Source organism: Scyliorhinus torazame, chromosome 17 (genome assembly GCF_047496885.1).
Source record: "Scyliorhinus torazame isolate Kashiwa2021f chromosome 17, sScyTor2.1, whole genome shotgun sequence".
NCBI classification, from domain to species: domain Eukaryota; kingdom Metazoa; phylum Chordata; class Chondrichthyes; order Carcharhiniformes; family Scyliorhinidae; genus Scyliorhinus; species Scyliorhinus torazame.
Window position 1 is genome coordinate 92,461,441 of NC_092723.1, and position 27,949 is coordinate 92,489,389.

General features: G+C 46.3%; 1 protein-coding gene across 5 annotated transcripts in view; it reads left to right on the forward strand.

The window, feature by feature from the left end:
- The window catches only part of eef2kmt (eukaryotic elongation factor 2 lysine methyltransferase), a 79,832-nt gene extending 76,280 nt beyond the window's left edge, over window positions 1-3,552 (forward strand). For all 5 annotated transcript variants that reach the window (XM_072480742.1, XM_072480741.1, XM_072480743.1 and 2 more), the window contains one exon: window positions 3,389-3,552. In XM_072480742.1, coding sequence (XP_072336843.1) covers window positions 3,389-3,488 — 100 coding nt within the window. In that variant the 3' untranslated portion in view covers window positions 3,489-3,552. The remainder of the gene's footprint in view (window positions 1-3,388) is intronic.
- The last annotated feature ends 24,397 nt before the right edge of the window (window positions 3,553-27,949 follow it).

Genomic DNA, 27,949 nt, shown 5'->3' on the forward strand with positions numbered 1-27,949 from the left:
TCCTCTACCTCTGTCCTGCCTAAGCACCTGTACCCTGGAACATTAAGCTGCCAGTCCTGTCCCTGCCTTAGCCATGTTTCAGTTATGGCTATAATATCCCAGTCCCACGTACCTATCCATGCCCTGAGTTCAGCAGCCTTACCTGTCAGCCCTCTTGCATTGAAATAGATGCAATTTAATCCATCAGGTTTTCCCCGCTCCCTGCTGTGCTCCTGCCTCCCATGCCTATTCAGCTTGCTGTTGCTGAGTACTGCATCTCCTTTCAACCCTTCATTTCCTTCCCTGCTGATGAGGATCCCACCCCCTGCCAATCTAGTTTAATCCTCCCTTGTAGTACCAACAAATCTGCCCCCCAGATGCAACCAGTCCCTCTTAACAGATAACCTCTGCCCCAGAAAAGATCCCAATGATCTAAGAATCTGAATCCCTGCCCCCTGCACCCTCTTTACATAAGAACTAGGAGCAGGAGTAGGCCATCTGGCCCCTCGAGCCTGCTCTGCCATTCAATGAGATCGTGGCTGATCTTTTGTGGACTCAGCTCCACTTTCCGGCCGGAACACCATAACCCTTTATTCTTAAAAAAACTATCTATCTTTAGCTTAAAAACATTTAATGAAGGAGCCTCAACTGCTTCACCGGGCAAGGAATTCCATAGATTCACAACTCTTTGGGTGAAGAAATTCCTCCTACGCTCAGTCATAAATCTACTTCCCCTTATTTTGAGTCTATGCCCCTAAATTCTGCTTTTACCCGCCAGTGGAAACAGCCTGCCCGCATCTATCCTATCTATTCCCTTCATAATTTTATATGTTTCTATAAGATCACCCCACATCCTTCTAAATTCCAACGAGTACAGTTCCAGTCTACTCAACCTTTCCTCGTAATCCAACCCCCTCAACTCTGGGATTAACCTAGTGACTCTCCTCTGCACACCCTCCAGCGCCAGTACCTCCTTTCTCAGGTAAGGAGACCAAAACTGAACACACTAGTCCAGGTGTGGCCTCACTAACACCTTATACAATTGCAGCAAAACCTCCCTAGTCTTAAACTCCATCCCTCGAGCAATGAAGGACAAAACTCCATTTGCCTTCTGAATCACCTGTTGTACCTGTAAACCAACTTTTTGCGACTCATGCACTAGCACACCCAGGTCTCTCTGCACAGCAGCATGTTTTAATATTTATCATTTAAATAATCCCTTTTATAAGACCATAAGACATAGGAGCGGAAGTAAGGCCATTCGGCCCATCGAGTCCACTCCACTATTCAATCATGGCTGATTTCAACTCCATTTACCCGCTCTCTCTCCATAGCCCTTAATTCCTCGAGAAATCAAGAATTTATCAACTTCTGTCTTAAAGACACTCAACGTCCCGGCCTCCACCACCCTCTGTGGCAATGAATTCCACAGACCCACCACACTCTGGCTGAAGACATTTCTCCTCATCTCTGTTCTAAAGTGACTCCCTTTTATTCGCTGTTATTCCTACCAAAATTCCTACCTCACATTTGGCAACATAGTATTCCATCTGCCAGACCCTAGCCCATTCACGTAACCTATCCAAATCCCTCTGCAGACTTCCGGTATCCTCTGCACTTTTTGCTTTACCACCCATCTTAGTACCATCTGCAAACTTGGTCATATTGCACTTGAACATCAACTCCAAGTCATCTATGTAAATTGTGAACAATTGTGAGCCCAACACTGACCCCTGAGGGACACCACTAACTACTAATTGCCAACCAGAGAAACACCCATTAATCCCCACTCTTTGCTTTCTATTAATTAACCAATCCTCTGTCCATGCTGCTACTTTACCCTTAATGCCATGCATCTTTATCTTATGCAGCAACCTTTTGTGTGGCACCTTGTCAAAAGCTTTCTGGAAATCCAGATATACCACATCCATTGGCTCCCCGTTATCTACCGCACTGGTAATGTCCTCAAAAAATTCCACTAAATTGGTTAGGCATGACCTGCCCTTTATGAACCCATGCTGCGTCTGCCCAATGGGACAATTTCCATCCAAATGCCTCGCTACTTCTTCCTTGATGATAGATTCCAGCATCTTCCCTACTACCGAAGATAAGCTAACTCGCCTATAAATACCCGCTTTGTGCCTACCTCCTTTTTTAAACAGTGGTGTCACGTTTGCTAATTTCCAATCCGCCGGGACCACTCCAGAGTCTGGTGAATTTTGGTAAATTATCACGTGTGCATTTACAATTTCCCTAGCCATCTCTTTTAGCACTCGAGGATGCATTCCATCAGGGCCAGGAGACTCTCTCTCTCTCTCCGCACTCTTTATTCAAGTCTCGCCTCTCTCTCTCTCGCCGTACTCTTTACTGAAGTCTCGCCCTCTCTCTGGACTCTTTACTGAAGTCTCGCCCTCTCTCATTGTGCTCTTTATTGAAGTTTCGCCCTCTCTCTCTGCGCTCTTTAGCACACATTCATCCACCATATTCTCTTGTTCTTACCCTCAGTAGCACGTGGCACTGGATGTAATCCAGAGATTACCACCTCGAGGTCCTGCTTCTTAACCTTTCTGCTCGCTCTCTGTAATCACTCCTCAGGACCTCATCCCTATTTCTATTTATGTCATTTATGCCAACGTGCACAACGACTTCTGGCTGCTCCCCCTCCCCGTTGAGAATGTACTGCAGCCCTGGCACCCGGAAGGCAACACACCATCCTGAATTCCTGTTTTGCGGCCACAGAATCTGCTGTCTGCCCCCCGAACTATCGAGTACCCCATCACTATGGTCCTGTTTATCTTCCGTCTTTCCTGCTGTGTTCCAGATCTGGCTACTGCTGCTTTCACCTGAATGATCAACGGTATACTTGTTTACGAGGAGAATGGCCCAAGGAGACTCCTGCACTCTCTGCCTGCACATTAGGTCTGACCGCCTACTCTTGCCTATGAAGTGCTCAGCATCCCAGATGTAATAGCGCACTCTTGCCCTCTATTTTTCTTTCTCCTGTTTGTGGTCCTGACAGTGACTGTTTATTTTGGTTAGAGGAGGAAGGAGGGAGGCAAACACTGAAGTAGTGTTTGGGGTTTAACTGTCCCTTGGCAACAGCTCCTCCACAAACCATTTTCAGAATTTTTTTTACAATTTCTCAAGTTGGAACTGTGCAATGCTGAAAGTTGCTTCATTCCAGCAATACCTGGTCCCTGGAGAACCAACGAACAAGGATTTCACTGTGTTCGAGCGTCACACCGATTATTACACACAAAAGGGTGAACAGATGTGTTCAGATAACTTGGGTTCAATGTGACAGGATGTCAGATCCACACTGGAAATTGAGTTTGATGCCCCTGTGTTAGAAAATGTTATAAAGAAAAATAAAGCTTCAATCAAAAAATATTTTTTATTTTCAAAACAGATGGAGTTGGAATTGGACACCAAGTGATTACAGGTCCTACAAGCAAGGTGTTTCCCTACAACGGATCAACAAAAATAGAGCTTCTCAAAATATATCATGAAACCTAAGTGTTTGCCCAACTGACATTCTTCAAGAAAAATTAGAATTAAATGAGTTGTGCTCAATGCCTCTTTTCAAGTTTCTCACACAATAGTGTGACAAAATAACGTGTGACAGCTATTCTGTTCTTAGGTCATAAGTTTTTTTTGTACCCATTAAGTATAATTGCCACAACCTGGAATAACTTATGCTCAAATTCCTGGCGTCGGGTGGCAGAGATTATAGGCAGGTTCCTGCCATGAACATTAGGACATCAGGAGCGTTAGGACATTAACTCCCAAACTATGATTGACAAAGTTTAGCAGTGACCTAAATAACTACTAATATTCCATCATTATCGTTAGCCAGTACGATGTGGGCATCACAGAGAAGTGACTGCAAGGGGATCAGGGCTGGGATCTAAATATCCAAGGATGTATGTCCTATCGAAAGGACAGGCAGATGGGCAAAGGGGGTGGGTTGCATTGTTAGTAAGGAATGAAGCTAAATCGATAGCAAGAAACGATATAGAAACAGAAGGCATAGAATCTCTGTGGGTAGAGTGGAGGAATCGCAAAGGTAAAAAGACCCTGATGGGAGTTATGTACAGGCCCCCTAGCAGTAGTCAGGATGTGAGGCAGAAAATAAATCAGGAGATAGAAAAGAAATATTACAATAATCATGGTGGACTGGGAAAATCACATTGGTAGTGGGTCCCAAGCAAAGGAATTTGTGGAATGTCTATGAGATGTTTTTTTGGAGCAGCTTGTGGCAGAGCCTACTAGGGAACAGGCAATTCTGGATTCAGTGATGTGTAATGAGGCAGACCTGATTAGGGAACTTAAGGTGAAGGAATAAACAAATGACTAGGGTAAGAGTAGGGCCAGTCAAGGACAGTAGTGGGAAGAGTGCGTGGAGTCCGAGGAGTTAGGCGAGGTGCTGAATGAATATTTTTCATCAGTGTTCACACAGGAAAAAGACAATGTTGTCGAGGAGAATACTGAGATTCAGGCTACTAGACTAGAAGGGCTTGAGGTTCAGAAGGAGGAGGTGTTAGCAATTCTGGAAAGTGTGAAAAAAAAAGTCCCCTGGGCTGGATGGGATTTATCATAAGATTTTCTGGGAAGCTAGGGAGGAGATTGTTGAGCCTTTGGCTTTGATCTTTAAGCCATCTTTGTCTGCAGGAATAGTGCCAGAAGACTGGAGGATAGCAAATGTCCCCTTGTTCAAGAAGGGGAGTAGAACAACCCCGGTAACTATAGACCAGTGAGCCTTACTTCTGTTGTGGGCAAAGTCTTGGAAAGGTTTATAAGAGATAGGATGTATAATCATCTGGAAAGGAATAATTTGATTAGAGATAGTCAACACGGTTTTATGAAGGGTAGTTCGTGCCTCACAAACCTTATTGAGTTCTTTGAGAAGGTGACCAAACAGGTGGATGAGGGTAAAGCAGTTGATGTGTATATGGATTTCAGTAAAGCGTTTGATAAGATTTCCCACGGTAGGCTCCTGCAGAAAATACGGAGGCATGGCATTCAGGGTGATTTAGCAGTTTGGATCAGAAATTGGCTAGCTGGAAGAAGACAAAGGGTGGTTGTTGATGGGAAATGTTCAGACTGGAGTCCAGTTACTAGTGGTGTACCACAAGGATCTGTTTTGGGGCCACTGCTGTTTGTCATTTTTATAAATGACCTGGAGGAGGGCGTAGAAGGATGGGTGAGTAAATTTGCAGATGACACTAAAGTCGGTGGAGTTGTGGACAGTCCGGATGGATGTTACAAGTTACAGAGGGACATAGATAAGCTGCAGCGCTGGGCTGAGAGGTGGCAAATGGAGTTTAATGCAGAAAAGTGTGAGGTGATTCATTTTGGAAGGAATAACAGGAAGACAGAGTACTGGGCTAATGGTAAGATTCTTGGCAGTGTGGGTGAGCAGAGAGATCTCGGTGTCCATGTACGTAGATCCCTGAAGGTTGCCACCCAGGTTGAGAGGGTTGTTATGAAGGCGTACTGGGTGTTAGCTTTTATTGGTAGAGGGATTGAGTTTCGGAGCCATGAGGTCAAGTTGCAGCTGTACAAAACTCTGGTGCGGCCGCATTTGGAGTATTGCGTGCAATTCTGGTCGCCGCATTATAGGAAGGATGTGGAAGCATTGGAAAGGGTGCAGAGGAGATTTACCAGAATGTTGACTGGTATGGAGGGAAGATCTTATGAGGAAAGGCTGAGGGACTGGAGGCTGTTTTCGTTAGAGAGAAGAAGGTTAAGAGGTGACTTAATTGAGGCATACAAGATGATCAGAGGATTGGATAGGGTGGACAGTGAGAGCCTTTTTCCTCGGATGGTGATGTCTAGCACGAGGGGACATAGCTTTAAATTGAGGGGAGACAGATATAGGACAGATGTCAGAGGTAGGTTCTTTACTCAGAGAGTAGTAAGGGGGTGGAATGCCCTGCCTGCAACAGTAGTGGACTCGCCAACACTAAGGGCATTCATATGGATAGACATATGGACAATAAGGGAATAGTGTAGATGGGCTTTAGAGTGGTTTCACAGGTCGGCGCAACATCGAGGGCCGAAGGGCCTGAACTGCACTGTAATGTTCTATGTTCTAACCCTTAGGGAGCATTATTAAGCAAGGAGGAGGATGAGGCATCCCTGGCTGACGACGTAAGTCCAAGAGGACATAATAAAAGCAAAAGAAAAAGTGTACAACGTGGCTAGGATTAGTGTGAAGCCAGAGGATTGGGAAGCCTTTAAAACTAAAAAAGCAAGAAGTGGGGAGAAGATGAAATATGAGTGTAAGTTAGCCAGTAATATAAAATAAGATCGGAAGAGTATTTCCCAACGTATAAAAGGTAAGAGAGAGACAAGAATTGACATTGGACTACTAGAAAACAGGAAACAAATGACGAGGAACTGAATAGTTTAATCAGTCTTCACGGTGGAAGACGCCAGTGGGATCCCTGAACTCCAGGAGAATCGGGGCAGAAGTGAGTGAAGTGGCCATCACGAAGAAGGTGGTTCTGGGGAAACTGAAAAGTCTGAAGGTGGATAAGTCACCTGGACCGGATGGGCTACACCCCAGGGTTCTAAAGGAGATAGGAAGGGTCCCAGCGAACTGGAAAGTGGCTAATGTAACACCCCTCTTTAAGGGAGGGAGGCAGAAGATGGGAAATTATAGGCCTGTTAGCCTGACTTTGGTCATTGGTAAGATGTTAGAGTCCATTATTAAAGATCGCGGAGTACTTGGAAGTGCATGATAAAATAGGACTGAGTCAGCACGGCTTTGTCAAGGGGAGACCATGTCTGACAAACTGGTTAGAATTCTTTGAGGAGGTAATATGGAAGTTGGACAAAGGAGAACCAGTGGACTGATTTATTTAGATTTCCAGAAGGCCTTTGACAAGGTGCAGCATTGGAGGCTGTTAAATAAGTTAAGAGCCCATGGTGGTCCTGGATTGGCTAACTGGCAGAATGTAGGGTAGAGATAAAGGGGACTTTCAGGATGGCAGCCTCGAGTCGGTACTGGGACCACAGGTTTTCACAATATACATTAATGATCTGGAAGAAGGAACCGAGGGCACTGTTGCTAAATTTGCAGATGATACAAAGATATAATAATCTATATTAGTGTCACAAGTGGGCTACATTAACACTGCAATGAAGTTACTGTGAAAATCCCTTAGTTGCTACACGACGGCGCCTGTTCGGGTGTACTGAGGAAGAATTCTGAATGTTCAATCCACCTAACAACACATCTTTGGACTGTGGGAGGAAACCGGGAAACCCATGCAGACACGGGGAGAACGTGCAGACTCCGCACAGTGACCCAAGCCAGGATTCAAACCCAGGTCCCTCATGTTGTGAAGCAACAATGTTAGCTACTGTGCCACCCTGTCCAATATGCAGAGGGACCGGTAGTATTGAGGAAGTTGGGGGGCTGCAGAAAGACTTGGATAGGCTAGGAGAGTGGGCAAAGAAGTGGCAGATGGAATACAATGTGGAAAAATGTGAGGCAAAGAACAGAGTGAGTGCAGCGGAACACGTGGCTACAGGACTGGTGCAGGAGGGAAGGCTTCAGATATGTGGATCATTGGGATATCTTCTGGGGAAGGTGGGACCTGTACATGAAGGATGGATTGCACCTAAACTGGAGGGGCACAAATATCCTGGGTGGGAGGTTTGCTAGAGCTCTTCAGGAGGGTTTAAACTAGTTTGGCAGGGGGGTGGGAACCAGAGCTATGATGAGAGGATAGGGTAGCTGTTGAACAGGCAGAAATAGTATGCAGCGAGTCTGTGACAGTTGATAGGGCAAATTTGCACTCAGTGGAATGGGTTAAAGTGTGTGTTTCAATGCAAGGAGTGTCAGGAATAAGGGAGAGGAATAGAGCATGGATCAGTACTTGGAACTACAGAGACATGGATTTCACAGGGGCAGGAATGGTTGTTAGATGTCCCGGGTTTTAGATGTTTTCTGGCACTGTTAATTAGGCAGTGCATCGCAGCTGCAGAAAAAGAGGTAGTTGAGGAGGGTTTGTCTACTGAGTCAGTATGGGTGGAAGTCAGAAACAAGAAAGGAGCAGTCACTTTATTGGGAGTTTTCTACAGGGACAGAGAGAGGAACAGATTGGGCGGCAGAAGCAACAGAGTTGTCATGGGAGACTTCAACTTCCCTAATATTGACTGGAACCGCCTTACTGCAACTGGTTTGGATGGAGCAGATTTTGTCAGGTGTACAGGAAGGATTCCTGACTCAATAGGTAGATAGGCCGGCTAGGAGGAGGCCATATTGGGCTTGGTGCTCGGCAACAAACCAGGTGTCCGATGTCTCGGTGGGAGAGCATTTTGGTGACAGTGACCACAACTCCTTGACCTTTACCACAGTCATGGAGAGGGATAGGAACAGACAGTATGGGAAGGTATTTAATTGGGGGAGGGGAAATTATACTGCTATTAGACAGGAGCTGAGGAGCATAAAGTGGGAACAATTGTTCTTGGAGAAATGCACAACAGTAATGTGGGGGTTGTTTAAGGAGCACTTGCTGCGAATGCTGGATAGTTTTGTCCCACTAAGACAAGGAATGGTAAGGTGAAGGAGCCTTGGATGACAAGAGAAGTGGAGCTTCTAGTCAAGAGGAAGAAGTAAGGTTGAGGAAGCAAGGATCTGGCACGGCTCGAGAGGATTACAAGATAGCCAGGAAGGAACTCAAAAATGGATTTAGGAGACCTAGAAGGGGGCAGGAAAAAGCCCTGGTGGGAAGGATTAGGGAAAACTGCAAGGCGTTCTACACTTATGTGAGAAATAAGAGGATGATCAGAGTGAGAGTAGGGCCGATCCGAGATCGTGGAGGGAACTTGTGCCTAGAGTCTGAGGAGATGGGGGAGGCCCTAAATGAATATTTTGCTTCAGTATTCACTCGAGAGAGGGACCTTGTTGCTCATGAGAATAGTGTGAACCAGGTTAATCAACTCGAACAGGTTGATATTAAGAAGGAGGATGTGCTGGAAATTTTGAAAAGCATAAGTATAGATAAGTCCCCTGGGCAGCACATGGACAGCAGTAAATTGAAGGGGTGCTGGTTAGATTGATCTTTGATTAGGATAAATGGTCGGCACAACATCGTGGGCCGAAGGGCCTGTACTCCACACGGACAGTGAACCTGGGACCTCAGTGCAGTGAGGCAGCAGTGCTAACCACTGCACCACTGTGCTGCCCCAAGATTCTCTTAGCAGGTTCAGTTGGAAGTTAGGAAAGCAAATGCAATGTTAGCATTCATGTCCAGAGGGCTAAAATACAAGAGCAGGGATGTACTTTTGAGGCTGGTCAGACCCCATTTGGAATATTGTGAGCAGATTTGGACCCCATATCTAAGAAAGGATGTGCTGACCTTGAAAAGGGTCCAGAGGAGGTTTACAAGAATGAAGAGCTTGTCATATGAGGAGCGGTTGAGCACTCTGGGTCTGCCCTCATTGGGATTCAGAAGGATATGGGGGGATATAATTGAAACTTACAGGATACTGTGAAACCTGGATAGAGTTGACGTGGAGAGGATGTTTCCACTAGTAAGAAAAACTAAAACTAGAGGACACCATCTCATACTAAAGGATTATCCTTTAAAACAGATGAAGATGCCGCAGAAGGCTGTCGAGGCTAAATCTTAAGACGTAGATAGATAGGTTTTTGATAGATAAGGGGTTATGGGGAGAAGGCAGGACAATGAGGATGAGAAAAATACCAGCATGATTGTATGGCGGAGCTGAATCAATGGACTGAGCGGCCAAATTCTGCTCCTATGTCTGTTATAAATAGATTTTGCAAAAACGTGGGGCTGAATTCTCCGGTTGCCGACGCCAAAATTGTGATCTGCAAGCAGGGGGGACATTATTCAGGGCTGGGGGCACTGTGGGGGGCTGTGATCCGGGGCACGCGAGCCAGCCAAAGGGTTGGCACTATTTTGCGGGCATGCATAGCCAGGGACCCGGCAATTCTCCGGGGCTGATCGGCAGCTAGAGCCGGGTGCTCTACACTGCCGTCCTGCTAGCCCCCAGCAAAACTAGAAACAAACATTTATTTTGGAAGTTTACTGAAGAGGTGCCAGTGCCACGTATAAAGGAGCTCCGTGGGGAGGAACTGACCCATGTTTTCAAGAAAATCAAACTGATGTCACAAGGAAGATGTGGCTGGTGAATTTCCTGCTCTCACAATTAGGAGCAGGAATAGGCCATTCAATTCTGCCCTGCCATTCAATATGATCATGGCTGATTCTCGATCGCACTTTCTCTCCCTATCCCTTGAAGCCATTAAAATATAAAACAATATCTATCTCTTTCTTGATACATTGTGACATGGCCTCCACAGGCTCACTGCCCTTTGAGTGAAGACATTTTTTTCATCTCAATCCTAAGAATCTATAACATTTTGGAAGATGACCACCAATGCATCCACTTCCTTTTATAATACTCTGGGATGTAGATTATCAGGCACTGGTGGTGTGTCATTTAACTCCATTAATTTCCCCAGCACCATTTTCTTACTGATTTCATTCAATTCCACCCTCTCTCAGACTCTTGGTTTCTCAAACATTTCTGGGAGGTTATCTGTGCCCTCTTTTGTGAACGCAGAACCAAAGTGTGTGATCAATTCTTTTGCAAATTTGTTCCCCATTACAATGTTCCTGATTGCTGACCGAAGGGACTTACATTTTCTTTACTAGTTTTTTCTTTCTTCACACATTTATTAAAAATGGTGGCCAAGATATTAAAACTTTCAATTGAGATTGAAAATTCACAGTAAGTGAATTTATTAGTATGCTCCAGTGTTGGGGGAATGCGGGCTAGGCCACGGCACTGTCGACCTCCAACTATAGATAAAGGAACAATTCTGCAGAGACAAATGTGCAAGAACTATATACAGAGTGGTGATATTGGAGCACTTTAATTACCCAAATATAAGGCATAATGATACAGTAAAGGTAAGGAGGGGAAGGAATTTCTGATACATGTTGAGAACATCCTTGATCAGGATGCTTTCGGTGCAACTTTAAAGGAGGCATCGCTGGATCATGTGGCCTCAGAATCTACAGGAGACACACTTTGTTTAGATTAGTGAAGAAAAGCAAGAAAATATACAAAGTAGAAGCAAAATGCTGTGAATGTTGGGAGTTCTGAAATAGAAACAGAAAATGCTGGATAAAGTCAGCAGGTGTGGCAGCATCTGGAGAGAGAAACTGAGATAATACTTCTGAGTCCAATGTGACTATTTCAAAATTCTGTTAACTCTATTTCCCTCTCCATAATATGCTGCCAAACCTGCTGAGATTTTCAGGCTTGTTATATGAAGTAGATCATCTAGATTGGAAGAGGGCTAATTTCAATGTAATGAGAAAGGATCTAGCCAGGGTAAAATGGAACCAAGACTGACAGAAAGAACTGTGACGAGGAAAATAAAATCAGAAAGTGCTGCAAAAACTCAGCGGGTCTGGCAGCATCTGTGGAGTGAGAAACAGAGTTAATGTTTTAAGTCCAGCTGATTTCTTCAGAGCCGAAGTCAAACTGACTCAAAACCTTAACTCTCCACAGATTCTGCCTGACCTGCTGAGTTTATTGATTTTGTTTCCAAAGCCTTTAAAAAGCATGGGAGCTGAGAGTCGCGGTGATTTAAAAAGAGCAGGAGCTGCGAGTCGGAGCAGAGATTTAAAAAGAGCAGGAGCTGCAAGTTGGAGCAGAGATTTAAAAAGAGCGGGAGCTGCGAGTCGGAGCAGAGATTTAAAAAGAGCAGGAGCTGCGAGTCGGAGCAGAGATTTAAAAAGCGCGGGAGCTGAGAGTCGCGGAGATTTAAAAAGAGCAGGAGCTGCGAGTCGGAGCGGAGATTTAAAAAGAGCAGGAGCTGCGAGTCGGAGCAGAGATTTAAAAAGAGCAGGAGCTGCGAGTCGGAGCGGAGATTTGAAAAGAGCGGGAGCTGAGAGTCGCGGAGATTTAAGAGTCGGAGCGGAGATTTGAAAAGAGCAGGAGTTGCGAGTCTGAGCAGAGATTTAAAAAGCGGGAGCTGCGAGTCGGAGCAGAGATTTAAAAAGCGTGGGAGCTGAGAGTCGCGGAGATTTCAAAAGAGCAGGAGCTGCGAGTCGGAGCAGAGATTTAAAAAGCGCGGGAGCGGGAGTCGCGGAGATTTAGGAGTCGGAGGGAGATTTGAAAAGAGCAGGAGCTGCGAGTCGGAGCAGAGATTTAAAAAGAGCGGGAGCTGCGAGTCGGAGCAGAGATTTAAAAAGAGCGGGAGCTGCGAGTCAGAGCAGAGATTTAAAAAGCGGGAGCTGCGAGTCGGAGCAGAGATTTAAAAAGAGCGGGAGCTGTGAGTCGGAGCAGAGATTTAAAAAGAGCAGGAGCTGCGAGGCAGAGCAGAGATTTAAAAAGAGCGGGAGCTGTGAGTCGGAGCAGAGATTTAAAAAGAGCAGGAGCGGAGATTTGAAAAGAGCGGGAGCTGCGAGTCTGAGCAGAGATTTAAAAAGCGGGGAGCTGAGAGTCGCGGAGATTTAAAAGGAGCAGGATCTGCGAGTCGGAGCAGAGATTTAAAAAGCGGGGAGCTGAGAGTCGCGGAGATTTTAAAAGAGCGGGAGCTGAGCGAGCGGAGATTTTAAAAGCCGAGAGGGTCACCTGGACAGCAGGCTGAAATTAAAAAACAATTCAGGAGTGACATCACAACAAAACAATAAGTTCATTGGCTGGTGTTATTGTGCAGGGCGCAGAGGTTGCTGAGTGAGTGCTTGCTGAGAAGGGGAGTGAATAACAGGTAAGCTCTTTTTTCTTTTTTTATCTAGAGGGGATGGCAGGGATGGCTTTCTCCTCCTGCAGAATGTTTGAGGTGAGGGACGCCATCAGTGTCCCTGCTGATTTCATCTGTGGGAAGTGCACCCATCTCCAGCTCCTCAGAAACCGCGTTAGGGAACTGGAGCTGGAGCTGGATGAACTTCGGATCATTCAGGAGGCAGAGGTGGCCATAGATAGAAGCTTCAGGGATGTATGTAGTTACTCCGAAGAATCAAGATAGTTGGGTGACGGTGAGAGGGGCTGGGAGGAAGCCGTCAGTACAGGGATCCCCTGTGGTCCCCCTTAGTAACAAGTATACCGCTTTGGATATTGTTGGGGGGACGACTTACCAGGGGTAAGCCATGGGGTACAGGTCTCTGGCACGGAGTCTGTCCCTGTTGCTCAGAAGGGAAGGGGGGAGAGGAGTAGAGCATTAGTCATTGGAGACTCCATACTTAGGGGGATAGATAGGAGATTCTGTGGGAACGAGAGAGACTCGCGGTTGGTGTGTTGCCTTCCAAGTGCCAGGGTGCGTGATGTCTTGGATCATGTTTTCGGGATCCTTAAGGGGGAGGGGGAGCAGCCCCAAGTCGTGGTCCACATAGGTACCAACGACATAGGTAGGAAAAGGGATAGAGATGTAAGGCAGGAATTCAGGGAGTTAGGGTGGAAACTTAGATCTAGGACAAACAGAGTTATCTCTGGGTTGTTACCCGTGCCACGTGATAGCGAGACGAAGAATAGGGAGAGAGAGGAGTTGAACACGTGGCTACAGGGATAGAACATAGAACACAGAAAAATACAGCACAGAAAAATACAGCACAGAACAGGCCCTTCGGCCCACGCTGTTGTGCCGAACCTTTGTCCTAGATTATTCATAGATTATCATTGAATTTACAGTGCAGAAGGAGGCCATTCGGCCCATTGAGTCTGCACCGGCTCTTGGAAAGAGCACCCTACCCATAGTCAACACCTCCACCTAAGGGCAATTTTAGACAGTAAGGGCAATTTATCATGGCCAATCCACCTAACCTGCACATCTTTGGACCGTGGGAGGAAACCGGAGCACCCGGAGGAAACCCACGCAGACACGGGGAGGATGTGGAGACTCCACACAGACAGTGACCCAAGCCGGAATCGAACCTGGGACCCTGGAGCTGTGAAGCAATTGTGCTATCCACCGTGCTACCATGCTGCCCTTAAGAACAAATAAATCTACACTATATCATTTTACTGTAATCCATGTATCTATCCAATAGCTGCTTGAAGGTCCCTAATGTTTCCGACTCAACTACTTCCACAGGCAGTGCATTCCATGTCCCCACTACTCTCTGGGTAAAGAACTTACCTCTGACATCCCCCCTATATCTTCCACCATTCACCTTAAATTTATGTCCCCTTGTAATGGTTTGTTCCACCCGGGGAAAAAGTCTCTGACTGTCTATCTATTCCCCTGATCATCTTATTAACCTCTATCAAGTCGCCCCTCATCCTTCTCCGTTCTAATGAGAAAAGGCCTAGCACCCTCAACTTTTCCTCGTAAGACCTACTCTCCATTCCAGGCAACATCCTGGTAAATCTCCTTTGCACCTTTTCCAAAGCTTCCACGTCCTTCCTAAAATGAGGCGACCAGAACTGTACACAGTACTCCAAATGTGGCCGTACCAAAGTTTTGTACAGCTGCATCATCACCTCACGGCTCTTAAATTCAATCCCTCTATAAATGAACGCTAGCACACCATAGGCCTTCTTCACAGCTCTATCCACTTGAGTGGCAACTTTTAAAGATGTATGAACATAGACCCCAAGATTTCTCTGCTCCTCCACATTGCCAAGAACTCTACCGTTAACCCTGTATTCCGCATTCATATTTGCCCTTCCAAAATGGACAACCTCACACTTTTCAGGGTTAAACTCCATCTGCCACTTCTCAGCCCAGCTCTGCATCCTATCTATGTCTCTTTGCAGCCGACAACAGCCCTCCTTACTATCCACAACTCCACCAATCTTCGTATCATCTGCAAATTTACTGACCCACCCTTCAACTCCCTCTATTGGTTAGCCAGTTCGTTATCCAACTGGCCAAATTTCCCACTATCCCATGCCTCCTTACTTGCTGCAGAAGCCTACCGTGGGGAACCTTATCAAATGCCTTACTAAAATCCATGTACACTACATCCACTGCTTTACCTTCATCCACATGCTTGGTCACCTCCTCAAAGAATTCAATAAGACTTGTAAGGCAAGACCTACCCCTCACAAATCCGTGCTGACTATCCCTAATCAAGCAGTGTCTTTCCAGATACTCAGAAATACTATCCTTCAGTACCCTTTCCATGACTGGCCTGTAATTCCCAGGGTTATCCCTAGTCCATTTTTGAACAGGGGCATGACATTCGCCACTCTCCAATCCCCTGGTACCACCTCTGTTGACAGTGAGGACGAAAAGATCATTGCCAACGGCTCTGCAATTTCATCTCTTGCTTCCCATAGAATCCTTGGATATATCCCGTCAGGCCCGGGGGATTTGTCTATCCTCAAGTTTTTCAGAATGCCCAACACATCTTCCTTCCTAACAAGTATTTCCTCAAGCTTACCAGTCTGTTTCACACTGTCCTCTCCAACAATATGGCCCCTCTCATTTGTAAATACAGAAGAAAAGTACTCGTTCAAGACCTCTCCTATCTCTTCAGACTCAATACACAATCTCCCGCTACTGTCCTTGATCGGACCTCACCTCGCTCTAGTCATTCTCATATTTCTCACATATGTGTAAAAGGCCTTGGGGTTTTCCTTGATCCTACCCGCCAAAGATTGTTCATGCCCTCTCTTAGCTCTCCTAATCCCTTTCTTCAGTTCCCTCCTGGCTATCTTATATCCCTCCAATGCCCTGTCTGAACCTTGTTTCCTCAGCCTTACATAAGTCTCCTTTTTCCTCTTAACAAGACATTCAACCTCTCTTGTCAACCATGGTTCCCTCACTCAACCATCTCTTCCCTGCCTGACAGGGACATATCAAGGACACGTAGTACCTGTTCCTTGAACAAGTTCCACATTTCACTTGTGTCCTTCCCTGACAGCCTATGTTCCCAACTTATGCACTTCAATTCTTGTCTGACAACATCGTATTTACCCTTCCCCCAATTGTAAACCTTGCCCTGTTGCACGCACCTATCCCTCTCCATTACTAAAGTGGTAGGCAAAATTGTGGTCACTATCTCCAAAATGCTCCCACACTAACAAATCTATCACTTACCCTGGTTCATTACGAAGTACTATTGCCCCTCCTCTGGTCGGACAATCTACATACTGTGTTAGAAAAGCTTCCTGGACACACTGCACAAACACCACCCCATCCAAACTATTTGATCGAAAGAGTTTCAACTCAATGTTTGGGAAGTTAAAGTCACCCATGACTACTACCCTGTGACTTCTGCATCTTTCCAAAATCTGTTTCCCAATCTGTTCCTCCACATCTCTGCTACTATTGGGGGGCCTATAGAAAACTCCGAACAAGGTGACTGCTCCTTTCCTATTCCTGATTTCAACCCATACTACCTCAGTAGGCTGATACTCCTCGAACTGCCTTTTTGCAGCTGTTATACTATCTCTAATTAACAACGCCTCCCCCCCCTTCCCTAATCTTATTGAAACATCTATAACCAGGGACCTCCAACAACCATTTCTGCCCCTCTTCTATCCAAGTTTCCGTGATGGCCATCACATCGTAGTCCCAAGTACTGATCCATGCCTTAAGTTTACCCACCTTATTCCTGATACTTCTTGCGTTGAAGTATACACACTTCAACCCATCTCCGTGCCTGCAAGTACTCTCCTTTGTCAGTGTTCCCTTCCTCACTGCCTCATTACACGCTTTGGCGTCCTGAATATCGGCTACCTTAGTTGCTGGACTACAAATCCGGTTCCCATTCCCCTGCCAAATTAGTTTAAACCCTCCCGAAGAGTACGAGAAAATCTCCCTCCCAGGATATTGGTGCCCCTTTGGTTCCAATGCAACTCGCCCTGCTTGTACAGGTCCCACCTTCCCCAGAATGCACTCTAATTATCCAAATACCTGAAGCCCTCCCTCCTACACCATTCCTGCAGCCACGCATTCAGCTGCACTCTCTCCCTATTCCTAGCCTCGCTATCACGTGGCACCGGCAACAAACCAGAGATGACAACTCTGTCTGTCCTGACTTTTAACTTCCAGCCTAACTCCCTACACTCGTTTATTACCTCCGCACCCCTTTTCCTACCTACGTCGTTGGTACCAATGTGCACCACGACTTCTGGCTGCTCCCCCTCCCCCTTAAGGATCCTGAAGACACGATCCGAGACATTCCTGGCCCTGGCACCCGGGAGGCAACATACCTTCCGGGAGTCTCGCTCGCGACAACAGAATCTCCTATCTATTCCCCAAACCATTGAATCTCCTACAACTATTGCTTTTCTATTCTCCCCCCTTCCCTTCTGAGCCCCAGAGCCAGACTCAGTGCCAGAGACCTAGCCGCTAGGGCCTTCCCCCAGTAGGTCATCCCCCCCAACAGCATCCAAAACGGTATACTTGTTTTGAAGGGGAACGGCCACGAGGGAACCCTGCACTGTCTGCCTGGGTTTTTTTTCCCCCTGACTATAACCCAGCTATTCTTGTCCTGTACCTTGGGTGTGGTTACCTCCCTGTAACTCTTCTCTATCACCCCCTCTGCCTCCCGGATGTTCCGAAGTTCATCCAGCTTCAGCTCCAGTTCCCTAACACGGTCTTTGAGGAGCTGGAGTTGGGTGCACTTCCTGCAGGTATAGTCAGCGGGGACACCGGTGGTATCCCTCACCACCCACATCCTACAGGAGGAGCATGCAACTGGCCTAGCCCCCATCTCCTCTTACCTTACAGAATATAGCTGCACTGTGGACCAACTGGATCTCCGCCCTCCGACTCTGCTCCCAGTCAGCTGCACTCTCTGTAAACTCCTGGCTCTCTTCTCACTCTTTGCGGAAATGTCGGAAACAAAATGAAAGGAGCACCTTACTCCCTCCTCACTGAACTCCCTCAGTCACCAAACTCTCACTATAGCACTCAAATGCCTCACATTCAGCACTCAGTGCAAACAAAGGGGAGCACTTTTATACTGTGAATCTAGCCTCTGAAAACTGGCCGAATCCAATTAACTAATTAACAAGCTCCAGCTGCAAGTGCCTACAAGTAGAAGCTTTGTTTAAAGCTGATTGAAAATTCACCTTCTTCTAAACCAAACAGCAACTTTTAAGTTAATTAACTAAATAAAAGAAAGACTCGACTTTAGATAAAAATGAAGCTTTATACTCCCTCAGTCACCAAACTCTCACTATAGCACTCGAATGCACCAAATTCAGCACTCAGTGCAAACAAAGTCTGCACTGTAGGGGATGTTGCAGGAGGGAGGGTTTCAGATTTCTGGATAATTGGGGCTCATTCCTGGGCCCGTATCCCTTTCCCCCCCTCTTATTCATATTTGTCAAGATGCCCCTTAAATGTCACTATCGCACCTGCTTCCACCACCTCTGGCAGCGAGTTCCAGGCACCCGTTACCCTCTGTGTAAAAAGCTTCCCTTGCATATCTCTTCTAAATGTTGTTCCTCGCAACTTAAACCGATGTACCCTAGTAAATGACTCTTCCACCCTGGGAATAAGCTTCTGACTATCCACTCAGTCCATGCCCCTCATAATTTTGTGGACCTCTATCACGTCGCCCCTCAACCTCCGTTATTCCAATGAGAACAAACCAAGTTTCTCCAACCTTTACTCATAGCTAATGCCCTCCATACCAGGCAACATCCTGCTAAACCTCTTCTGTACCCTCTCCAAAGCCTCCGCATCCTTCTGGTAGTGAGGTAACCAGAATTAAACACTTTATTCCAAATGTGGCCTAACTAAGGTTCTGTGCAGCTGCAGCATGATTTGCCAATTTTTATACTCCATGCCGTATGCCTTCTTGAAAGGAAAGGGGGGAGACTGTATAGATTTCATGATACAGTCTTAAAGAGTGCAGGAACAGAGAAGCATTTGTGCTTAGATTGTTGAAGGTGATAGGACATATGGGATCTTGAGCAGCTTTATAAATAGAGGCATTGTATACAAAAGCAGGAAGGTTGGGCAATGACTGGAGTACTGCATCCAGTTCTGCTCACCATGCTTTGGGAAGGACCGAGGGTCCGTGTGAAGGTGCAGGAGAGATTTACCAGAATGATTTAAGGGCTAGAGGATTTTATTAACAAGATTAGATTGGAAAGCTGAGGTTACGTGACAATGACTGGTTGGGATATGAGGGGAAACCTCTGATGAGCTGATAGTACAAAGTCTAGGAGACACAGGTTTGAGATTTGGGGTAAGAAATGCAGAGGGAATGTGAGGAAGAACCTTTTTAGGCAGCAAGTGGTAATGACTTGGAACTTGCTGCCCATGAGGGTGGTGGAAGCAAAATCAATGATTTTAACAGGAAATTGGATGTGCACTTGGAAGGAAATAAATATGTTGAGCTGACTGGATTCCTCTGCAAGAGATGACATGGAGGATTAGCCTCCTTTTATGTTGTAAATGATGATGACATTTAAATTTTTAAATGAGACATTTCAATGTTTCCACAGCTTCATAGGCTTAAAGAATTAATCTCAACATCTTGACCACATTTATACACCAACATTTATAATCCAGAAATTAGGTATTTATTGGCCCGCTGAGAGAACATCCTGCAATAATATTTTGATCAGCACTTATATTCTGGGTTTATTCTGAACACTGGATTCTGGTCCACAGCATTCCACAATCCTGTTACATAGACAATAACATAGTGATTCACCTGAGGAAGGAGCAGTGCTCCGAAAGCTAGTGTTTGAAACAAACCTGTTGGACTTTAACCTGGTGTTGTAAGACTTCTTACTATAGATAACAACAAACAGACTTGATGGTCACGAATGATAACTCATCCCAAAGTGACAGTCCCAAATTTCAATTACTTGTGCGAAGTGGAAGAACTGTTTCATCCCATTGAACCATCTTAGATTCCTTCAGGTTTATTTGAAATATGCCGAGTGCACTTTTTCCATTCTGGAAATGTGTAAAGAAAAGCTGAAGAGAGAACACAATCTAGAAGCTAAATATACAATGCAAATAGCTGAAACATTACATTATTACAAAATAGTGCAGTAACAGTATCTTACAAATGGGACTGCCTGGGCACCTCCTGAACAGCTTCAGAATTCTAAGCGTAACCACTGCAGTTAGACCGTACTTTTTGCAAATGCTGCTGTTTGCTGAAATTCTTATATATACACCAAACACATCAGCTGTCCATAAAACTTTCTTTCAGAAAATACCAGATAACCAACTTTAATTGGAAAACATATGAAGTTTAATACTCGTGTAACTGTGTTGCAGGAAATATCAACATTTATAATTCATGCTCTTGGCGGAGGCCTCCCAGTCCGAGGACATTCAGACCATTGTGCCTATGCCAGCTTTGTAAATGTAATCCAATTAGTCCTACTTCCCTATTCTTTCCCCATATTCTAAATTTCTCCAGTTCAGATATAAACCTTTTTGAAAATTACTGTTGAATATGCTTCCATAACCCTAGCAAATACTGAAGTTAAGATCAAACAACTCTTTCTGTAGATATTAGATGTACTGGGAAAAGATCCAGACGGGCAGAATGGAAACCAGTGCCTGTACTGAACTATATTAACAACTTACTTACCTTGCAGGTCAGCTGTTTAGTTCGGGAGTGAGAGCCGGGACCTTAGAAACAGCGAGGGAATTTGAAAAAGCGCGGGAGCTGCGAGGCAGAGGGGACCGTTTAAAAGGTCGCTGCCTGGGTGAGGTAAGTACTGATTAACTTACTTACCTTGCAGGTCAGCTGTTTAGTTCGGGAGTGAGAGCCGGGACCTTAGAATCAGCGCGGGAATTTGAAAAAGCGCGGGAGCTGCGAGGCAGGGGGGACCGTTTAAAAGGTCGCTGCCTGGGTGAGGTAAGTACTGATTAACAACTTACTTACCTTGCAGGTGAGCTGTTTAGTTCGGGAGTGAGAGCCGGGACCTTAGAAACAGCGCGGGAATTTGAAAAAGCGCGGGAGCTGCGAGGCAGAGGGGACCGTTTAAAAGGTCACTGCCTGGGTGAGGTAAGTACTGATTAACAACTTACTTACCTTGCAGGCCAAGTCGATTTCAGCAGGAGCGGAGCAGGCTAGTCCATTTCAGCGGGGGCAGTGCGGAAGTGATTTCTGGAAGGTAAGTCTCTCCTTTAAATTTTTTAAATTTTTTTTTAATTTTAGTGTTTAAGGTGGGAACAGGAAGTAGACCCGCGGACTTCTGGGAAGACGCTCACCAATAAATTCTGGTGGAGAGGAAACCCGAGACACTACACGTATAGTGTCTCCCACCCGCCCTCCTCCTCTAACCTAATAATAAAACCCTTTGATGTGAGGTAAGTACCATATTTTATTATTGTTATTAATATTTTTTTTATATAAAAAATTTAATTTAGTTGTTAGCCAGATCTTGGTAGAAAGTTAGAGGGATGGCAGGGAAGGGAGTGCAATGTTCCTCCTGCAGGATGTTTGAGGTGAGGGATGCCGTTAGTGTCCCTTCTGATTTTACCTGCAGGAAGTGCTGCCATCTCCAGCTCCTCCAAGACCGAGTTAGGGAACTGGAGCTGGAGTTGGAAGAACTTCGGATCATTCGGGAGGCAGAGGGGGTCATAGATAGCAGCTTCAGGGAATTGGTTACACCAAAGATTAGAGATAGATGGGTAACTGTAAGGGGGACTGGGAAAAAGCAGTCAGTGCAGGGATCCCCTGCGGTTGTTCCCCTGAGAAACAAGTATACCACTTTGGATACTTGTGGGGGGGGGGACTTACCAGGGGTAAGCCATGGGGTACGGGCCTCTGGCACGGAGTCTGTCCCTGTTGCTCAGAAGGGAAGGGGGGAGAGGAGCAGAGCATTAGTAATTGGGGACTCGATAGTCAGGGGCACAGATAGGAGATTTTGTGGGAGCGTGAGAGACTCACGTTTGGTATGTTGTCTCCCAGGTGCAAGGGTACGTGATGTCTCGGATCGTGTTTTCCGGGTCCTTAAGGGGGAGGGGGAGCAGCCCCAAGTCGTGGTCCACATTGGCACTAACGACATAGTTAGGAAAGGGGATAAGGATGTCAGGCAGGCTTTCAGGGAGTTAGGATGGAAGCTCAGAACTAGAACAAACAGAGTTGTTATCTCTGGGTTGTTGCCCGTGCCACGTGATAGTGAGATGAGGAATAGGGAGAGAGAGCAATTAAACACGTGGCTACAGGGATGGTGCAGGCGGGAGGGATTCAGATTTCTGGATAACTGGGGCTCTTTCTGGGGAAGGTGGGACCTCTACAGACAGGATGGTCTACATCTGAACCTGCGGGGCACAAATATCCTGGGGGGGAGATTTGTTAGTGCTCTTTGGGGGGGTTTAAACTAATGCAGCAGGGGCATGGGAACCTGGATTGTAGTTTTAGGGTAAGGGAGAATGAGAGTATAGAGGTCAGGAGCTCAGATTTGACGTCGCAGGAGGGGGCCAGTGTTCAGGTCGGTGGTTTGAAGTGTGTCTACTTCAATGCCAGGAGTATACGAAATAAGGTAGGGGAACTGGCAGCATGGGTTGGTACCTGGGACTTCGATGTTGTGGCCATTTCGGAGACATGGATAGAGCAGGGACAGGAATGGATGTTGCAGGTTCCGGGGTTTAGGTGTTTTAGTAAGCTCAGAGAAGGAGGCAAAAGAGGGGGAGGTGTGGCGCTGCTAGTCAAGAGCAGTATTACGGTGGCGGAGAGGATGCTAGATGGGGATTCATCTTCCGAGGTAGTATGGGCTGAGGTTAGAAACAGGAAAGGAGAGGTCACCCTGTTGGGAGTTTTCTATAGGCCTCCAAATAGTCTCTAGGGATGTAGAGGAAAGGATGGCGAGGATAATCCTGGATAAGAGCGAAAGTAACAGGGTAGTTATTATGGGAGACTTTAAATTTCCAAATATTGACTGGAAAAGATATCGTTCGAGTACATTAGATGGGTCATTTTTTGTACAGTGTGTGCAGGAGGGTTTCCTGACACAGTTTGTTGACAGGCCAACAAGAGGCGAGGCCACATTGGATTTGGTTTTGGGTAATGAACCAGGCCAGGTGTTGGATTTGGAGGTAGGTGAGCACTTTGGGGACAGTGACCACAATTCGGTGACGTTTACGTTAAGGATGGAAAGGGATAAGTATACACCGCAGGGCAAGAGTTATAGCTGGGGGAAGGGAAATTATGATGCCATTAGACGTGACTTGGGGGGGATAAGGTGGAGAAGTAGGCTGCAAGTGTTAGACACACTGGATAAGTGGAGCTTGTTCAAGGATCAGCTACTGCGTGTTCTTGATAAGTATGTACCGGTCAGGCAGGGAGGAAGGTGCCGAGCGAGGGAACCGTGGTTTACCAAAGAAGTGGAATCTCTTGTTAAGAGGAAGAAGGAGGCCTATGTGAAGATGAGGTGTGAAGTTTCAGTTGGGGCGATGGATAGTTACAAGGTAGCGAGGAAGGATCTAAAGAGAGAGCTAAGACGAGCAAGGAGGGGACATGAGAAGTATTTGGCAGGAAGGATCAAGGAAAACCCAAAAGCTTTCTATAGGTATGTCAGGAATAAGCGAATGACTAGGGAAAGAGTAGGACCAGTCAAGGACAGGGATGGGAAGTTGTGTGTAGAGTCTGAAGAGATAGGCGAGATACTAAATGAATATTTTTCGTCAGTATTCACTCAGGTAAAAGATAATGTTGTGGAGGAGAATGCTGAGCTCCAGGTAAATAGATTAGATGGCATTGAGGTACGTAGGGAAGAGGTGTTGGCAATTCTGGACAGGCTGAAAATAGATAAGTCCCTGGGACCTGATGGGATTTATCCTAGGATTCTCTGGGAGGCCAGGGAAGAGATTGCTGGACCATTGGCTTTGATTTTTATGTCATCATTGGCTACAGGAATAGTACCAGAGGACTGGAGGATAGCAAATGTGGTCCCTTTGTTCAAAAAGGGGAGCAGAGACAACCCCGGCAACTATAGACCGGTGAGCCTCACGTCTGTAGTGGGTAAAGTCTTGGAGGGGATTATAAGAGACAAGATTTATAATCATCTAGATAGGAATAATATGATCAGGGATAGTCAGCATGGCTTTGTGAAGGGTGGGTCATGCCTCACAAACCTTATCGAGTTCTTTGAGAAGGTGACTGAACAGGTAGACGAGGGTAGAGCAGTTGTTGTGGTGTATATGGATTTCAGCAAAGCGTTTGATAAGGTTCCCCACGGTAGGCTATTGCAGAAAATACGGAGGCTGGGGATTGAGGGTGATTTAGAGATGTGGATCAGAAATTGGCTAGCTGAAAGAAGACAGAGGGTGGTGGTTGATGGGAAATGTTCAGAATGGAGTTCAGTCACAAGTGGCGTACCACAAGGATCTGTTCTGGGGCCGTTGCTGTTTGTCATTTTTATCAATGACCTGGAGGAAGGCACAGAAGGGTGGGTGAGTAAATTTGCAGACGATACTAAAGTCGGTGGTGTTGTCGATAGTGTGGAAGGAAGTAGCAGGTTACAAAGGGATATGGATAAGCTGCAGAGCTGGGCTGAGAATGGCAAATGGAGTTTAATGTAGAGAAGTGTGAGGTGATTCACTTTGGAAGGAATAACAGGAATGTGGAATATTTGGCTAATGGTAAAGTTCTTGGAAGTGTGGATGAGCAGAGGGATCTAGGTGTCCATGTACATAGATCCCTGAAAGTTGCCACCCAGGTTGATAGGGTGGTGAAGAAGGCCTATGGAGTGTTGGCCTTTATTGGTAGAGGGATTGAGTTCCGGAGTCAGGAGGTCATGTACAGAACTCTGGTACGGCCGCATTTGGAGTATTGCGTACAGTTCTGGTCACCGCATTATAGGAAGGACGTGGAGGCTTTGGAGCGGGTGCAGAGGAGATTTACCAGGATGTTGCCTGGTATGGAGGGAAAATCTTATGAGGAAAGGCTGATGGACTTGAGGTTGTTTTCGTTGGAGAGAAGAAGGTTAAGAGGAGACTTAATAGAGGAATACAAAATGATCAGGGGGTTGGATAGGGTGGACAGTGAGAGCCTTCTCCCGCGGTTGGAAATGGCTGGCACGAGGGGACATAACTTTAAACTGAGGGGTAATAGATATAGGTCAGAGGTAGGTTCTTTACGCAAAGAGTAGTGAGGCCGTGGAATGCCCTACCTGCTACAGTAGTGAACTCGCCAACATTGAGGGCATTTAAAAGTTTATTGGATAAACATATGGATGATAATGGTATAGTGTAGGTTAGATGGCTTTTGTTTCGGTGCAACATCGTGGGCCGAAGGGCCTGTACTGCGCTGTATTGTTCTATGTTCTATAGTATCACATTAAAACCGTGTGAACCATCAGAATGTCTTCTGCTGCCTAATTCAGTAAATGGATATTCACCTGTTTAACTACCCACACCATTGGGTTGAAAAGAAAGAGCTGATGTGCTGGCTACGATTTTCAAAAATGTCCTAGATTCTGGAATGGTCTCAGCAGATTGGAAGTTAGCAAATGTAACTCGAGCAAGGAGGGAGAGAATACAGGGTTAGTTAGCCTGGCCTTGGTTATTGGCAGGGTGAATAAACTCTGTTTGTTCTCACTGGAACGACGGTTGAGGGGCGACCTGATCGAAGTCTACAAAATTATGAGGGGCATAGACAGGGTGGATAGCCAGAGACTTTTTCCCAGGGTAGAGGGGTCAATTACGAGGGGGCATAGGTTTAAGAGGCGAGGAGCAAGGTTTAGAGGAGATGTACGAGGCAAGTTTTTTTTTTTACACAGAGGGTAGTGGGTGCCTGGAACTCGCTACCGGAGGAGGTGGTGGAAGCAGGGATAATAGTGATGTTTAAGGGACATTGACAAATACATGAATAGGATGGGAATAGAGGGATACGAACCCAGGAAGTGTAGAAGATTTTAGTTTAGACGGACAGCATGGTCGCACAGACTTGGAGGGACGAAGGGCCTGTTCCTGTGCTGTAATTTTCTTTGTTCTTTGGGTGCTGGAATCTATTAGGAAGTCTTTTTATTAAATTTAGAGTACCCAATTATTTATTTTCCAACTAAGGGGCAATTTAGTGTGGCAAATCCACCTAACCCACACAGACACGGGGAGAATGTGCAAACTCCATACGGACAGTGACCCAGGGCCGGGATTCAAACCCGGGTCCTCAGCGCCGTAGTCTCAGTGCTAACCACTGTGCCACCATGCTGCCCCCATCTATTAGGAAGTCTTAATGCACTTAGAAAATCAGTACGATTAGACGAAGGAATGTTTTTCCAAGAGGGAAATAAAAACAGAAAATGCTGAAAATAACTTGCGCCAATCTTATTTTCCTCCGAACCGCCCCACTCAACGTGTTGGTTTGACCTGGTTCTCACTTGAAGAAATAATCTGACATGCATCATACACCCTAGGCTGGATTCTCTATTCCTGAGGCTAAGTGCCAACGCCAACGGACGATCTGTGGTGTTACACGACGGGAAAATCGGCATAAAACCATCACCGATTCTGCTCTGGTGAGGGGCTAATACTGGTGCTGCGTGAAACACCCGTGGAACATGCAGAAAATGGTTGGAGAATCGCTGGATCCCATGCTGCACATGCGCAGGGCTGACAAGCTGCAGCCGTGCACACCCTACACCCACACACACGCACACGTCACGCCGGAAAAGATGGCGGTGGCGTGCTGGACCATGTACCCACCCACCTCGACCCCACTGACCACGCCCCCAGCCCTGGAAGAATCCCCACGGCCAATGGCACGGATCTCGGCCGAGTGCTGGACACTATCCGCACGCCAGGCTCCCGACCACTGGGACCCACACGTGGCCCACGCCGTCGGGAACTTGGCCCATCAGAGGTAGAACATCACAGGTGGGCCAGCTGTTGAGGTACAACGGCGTTGCGACTGTGCGCGGTGCACGTCCCAAAGATGCCAATTCGGAGGAGACGGAGCCATCGCAACCCAGCGCTAAACTGCCCTCTGCCGATTCCGGCATCGGGAGCCATTCTCCACCCAATTGCTGTTCCCAATTTCGCCGGTGGGCTAAGGAGAATCCTGCCCCCTTTTTGCTGCGTCACATTCTCTCTTCCTTATCATCCAGGAAGCCCTGTTCCCTAACGTTTCACCCCTGTTGGAATGTACCAACTGTTATGGGCCAGGGTTTAGAGAACGCCAAAGTGTATCATGGAGTTCACCTGACCCACAACTTATAATAGATTGTGGTATGGGGAGCACACGGCCCACTCTACAGGTGTGGTACAGCAGAAATGGAAAAGTATTTTTTAAAGCAAACCAATGTGTATTCTATGAACTCAAGTTAACCTTTCTAAAACAAACAGTGAACATCTTAGCAACCAGTAAATCAAATACACCCCCCCCCAAAGAATACAACGCTAAGTAATCTGTATGCTGTCCTTTTAACACCCAGAAGACTTAAGAAACCTTTAAACAGAAGCACATCAGGGTTCACATTCAATACTGAAAACATTTATAATTCACCAAATGATCAAGAGATAGTCTTTTGATGGCCGAGAGATCAACAGTACACCTGCTTGGTCTGACTTCAGCTGCAACACACTGAGAAACTAACCAAAAAAGACAGACACACCCAAGCTTTTCACAAAGTGTTGCTCTCTTTGGTTGGCTCTGAATATGGCGGTCAATATAGTCGCCTTCCTTAATCCCAATGTTTGCTCCAGAGTCGCCAGGTATCTTTCGATACCGCCACAAGGTTCAAACCCGAATACTGATCAAAGAGTCGGTACACCAGTTAGTTAGTTCAAAATCAATACTATTTATTTACACACACACAGTAATATCCAATCATGCACGAAATACTACAGACTAAACTATCACTACTGCTAAAGCTGAGACTTGGCTTCGGGTGCCCACTCAGTCAGAGGAATAATGGCCGTTGTTCGGTTCTGAGGCTGCTGGGGTTGAAGTGGTGAAGGGGAAACAGCTCAGGCCAGCCGTCTGGTAGCGAGCGTTGACCTTGGACTTACTTGCTTCTGGTGGACGGGTCTCTCCGCTGTGAGAGCCGAGTCCAAGAGAGCGATTCTTTCTTGGGACCTTTCTCTTATACC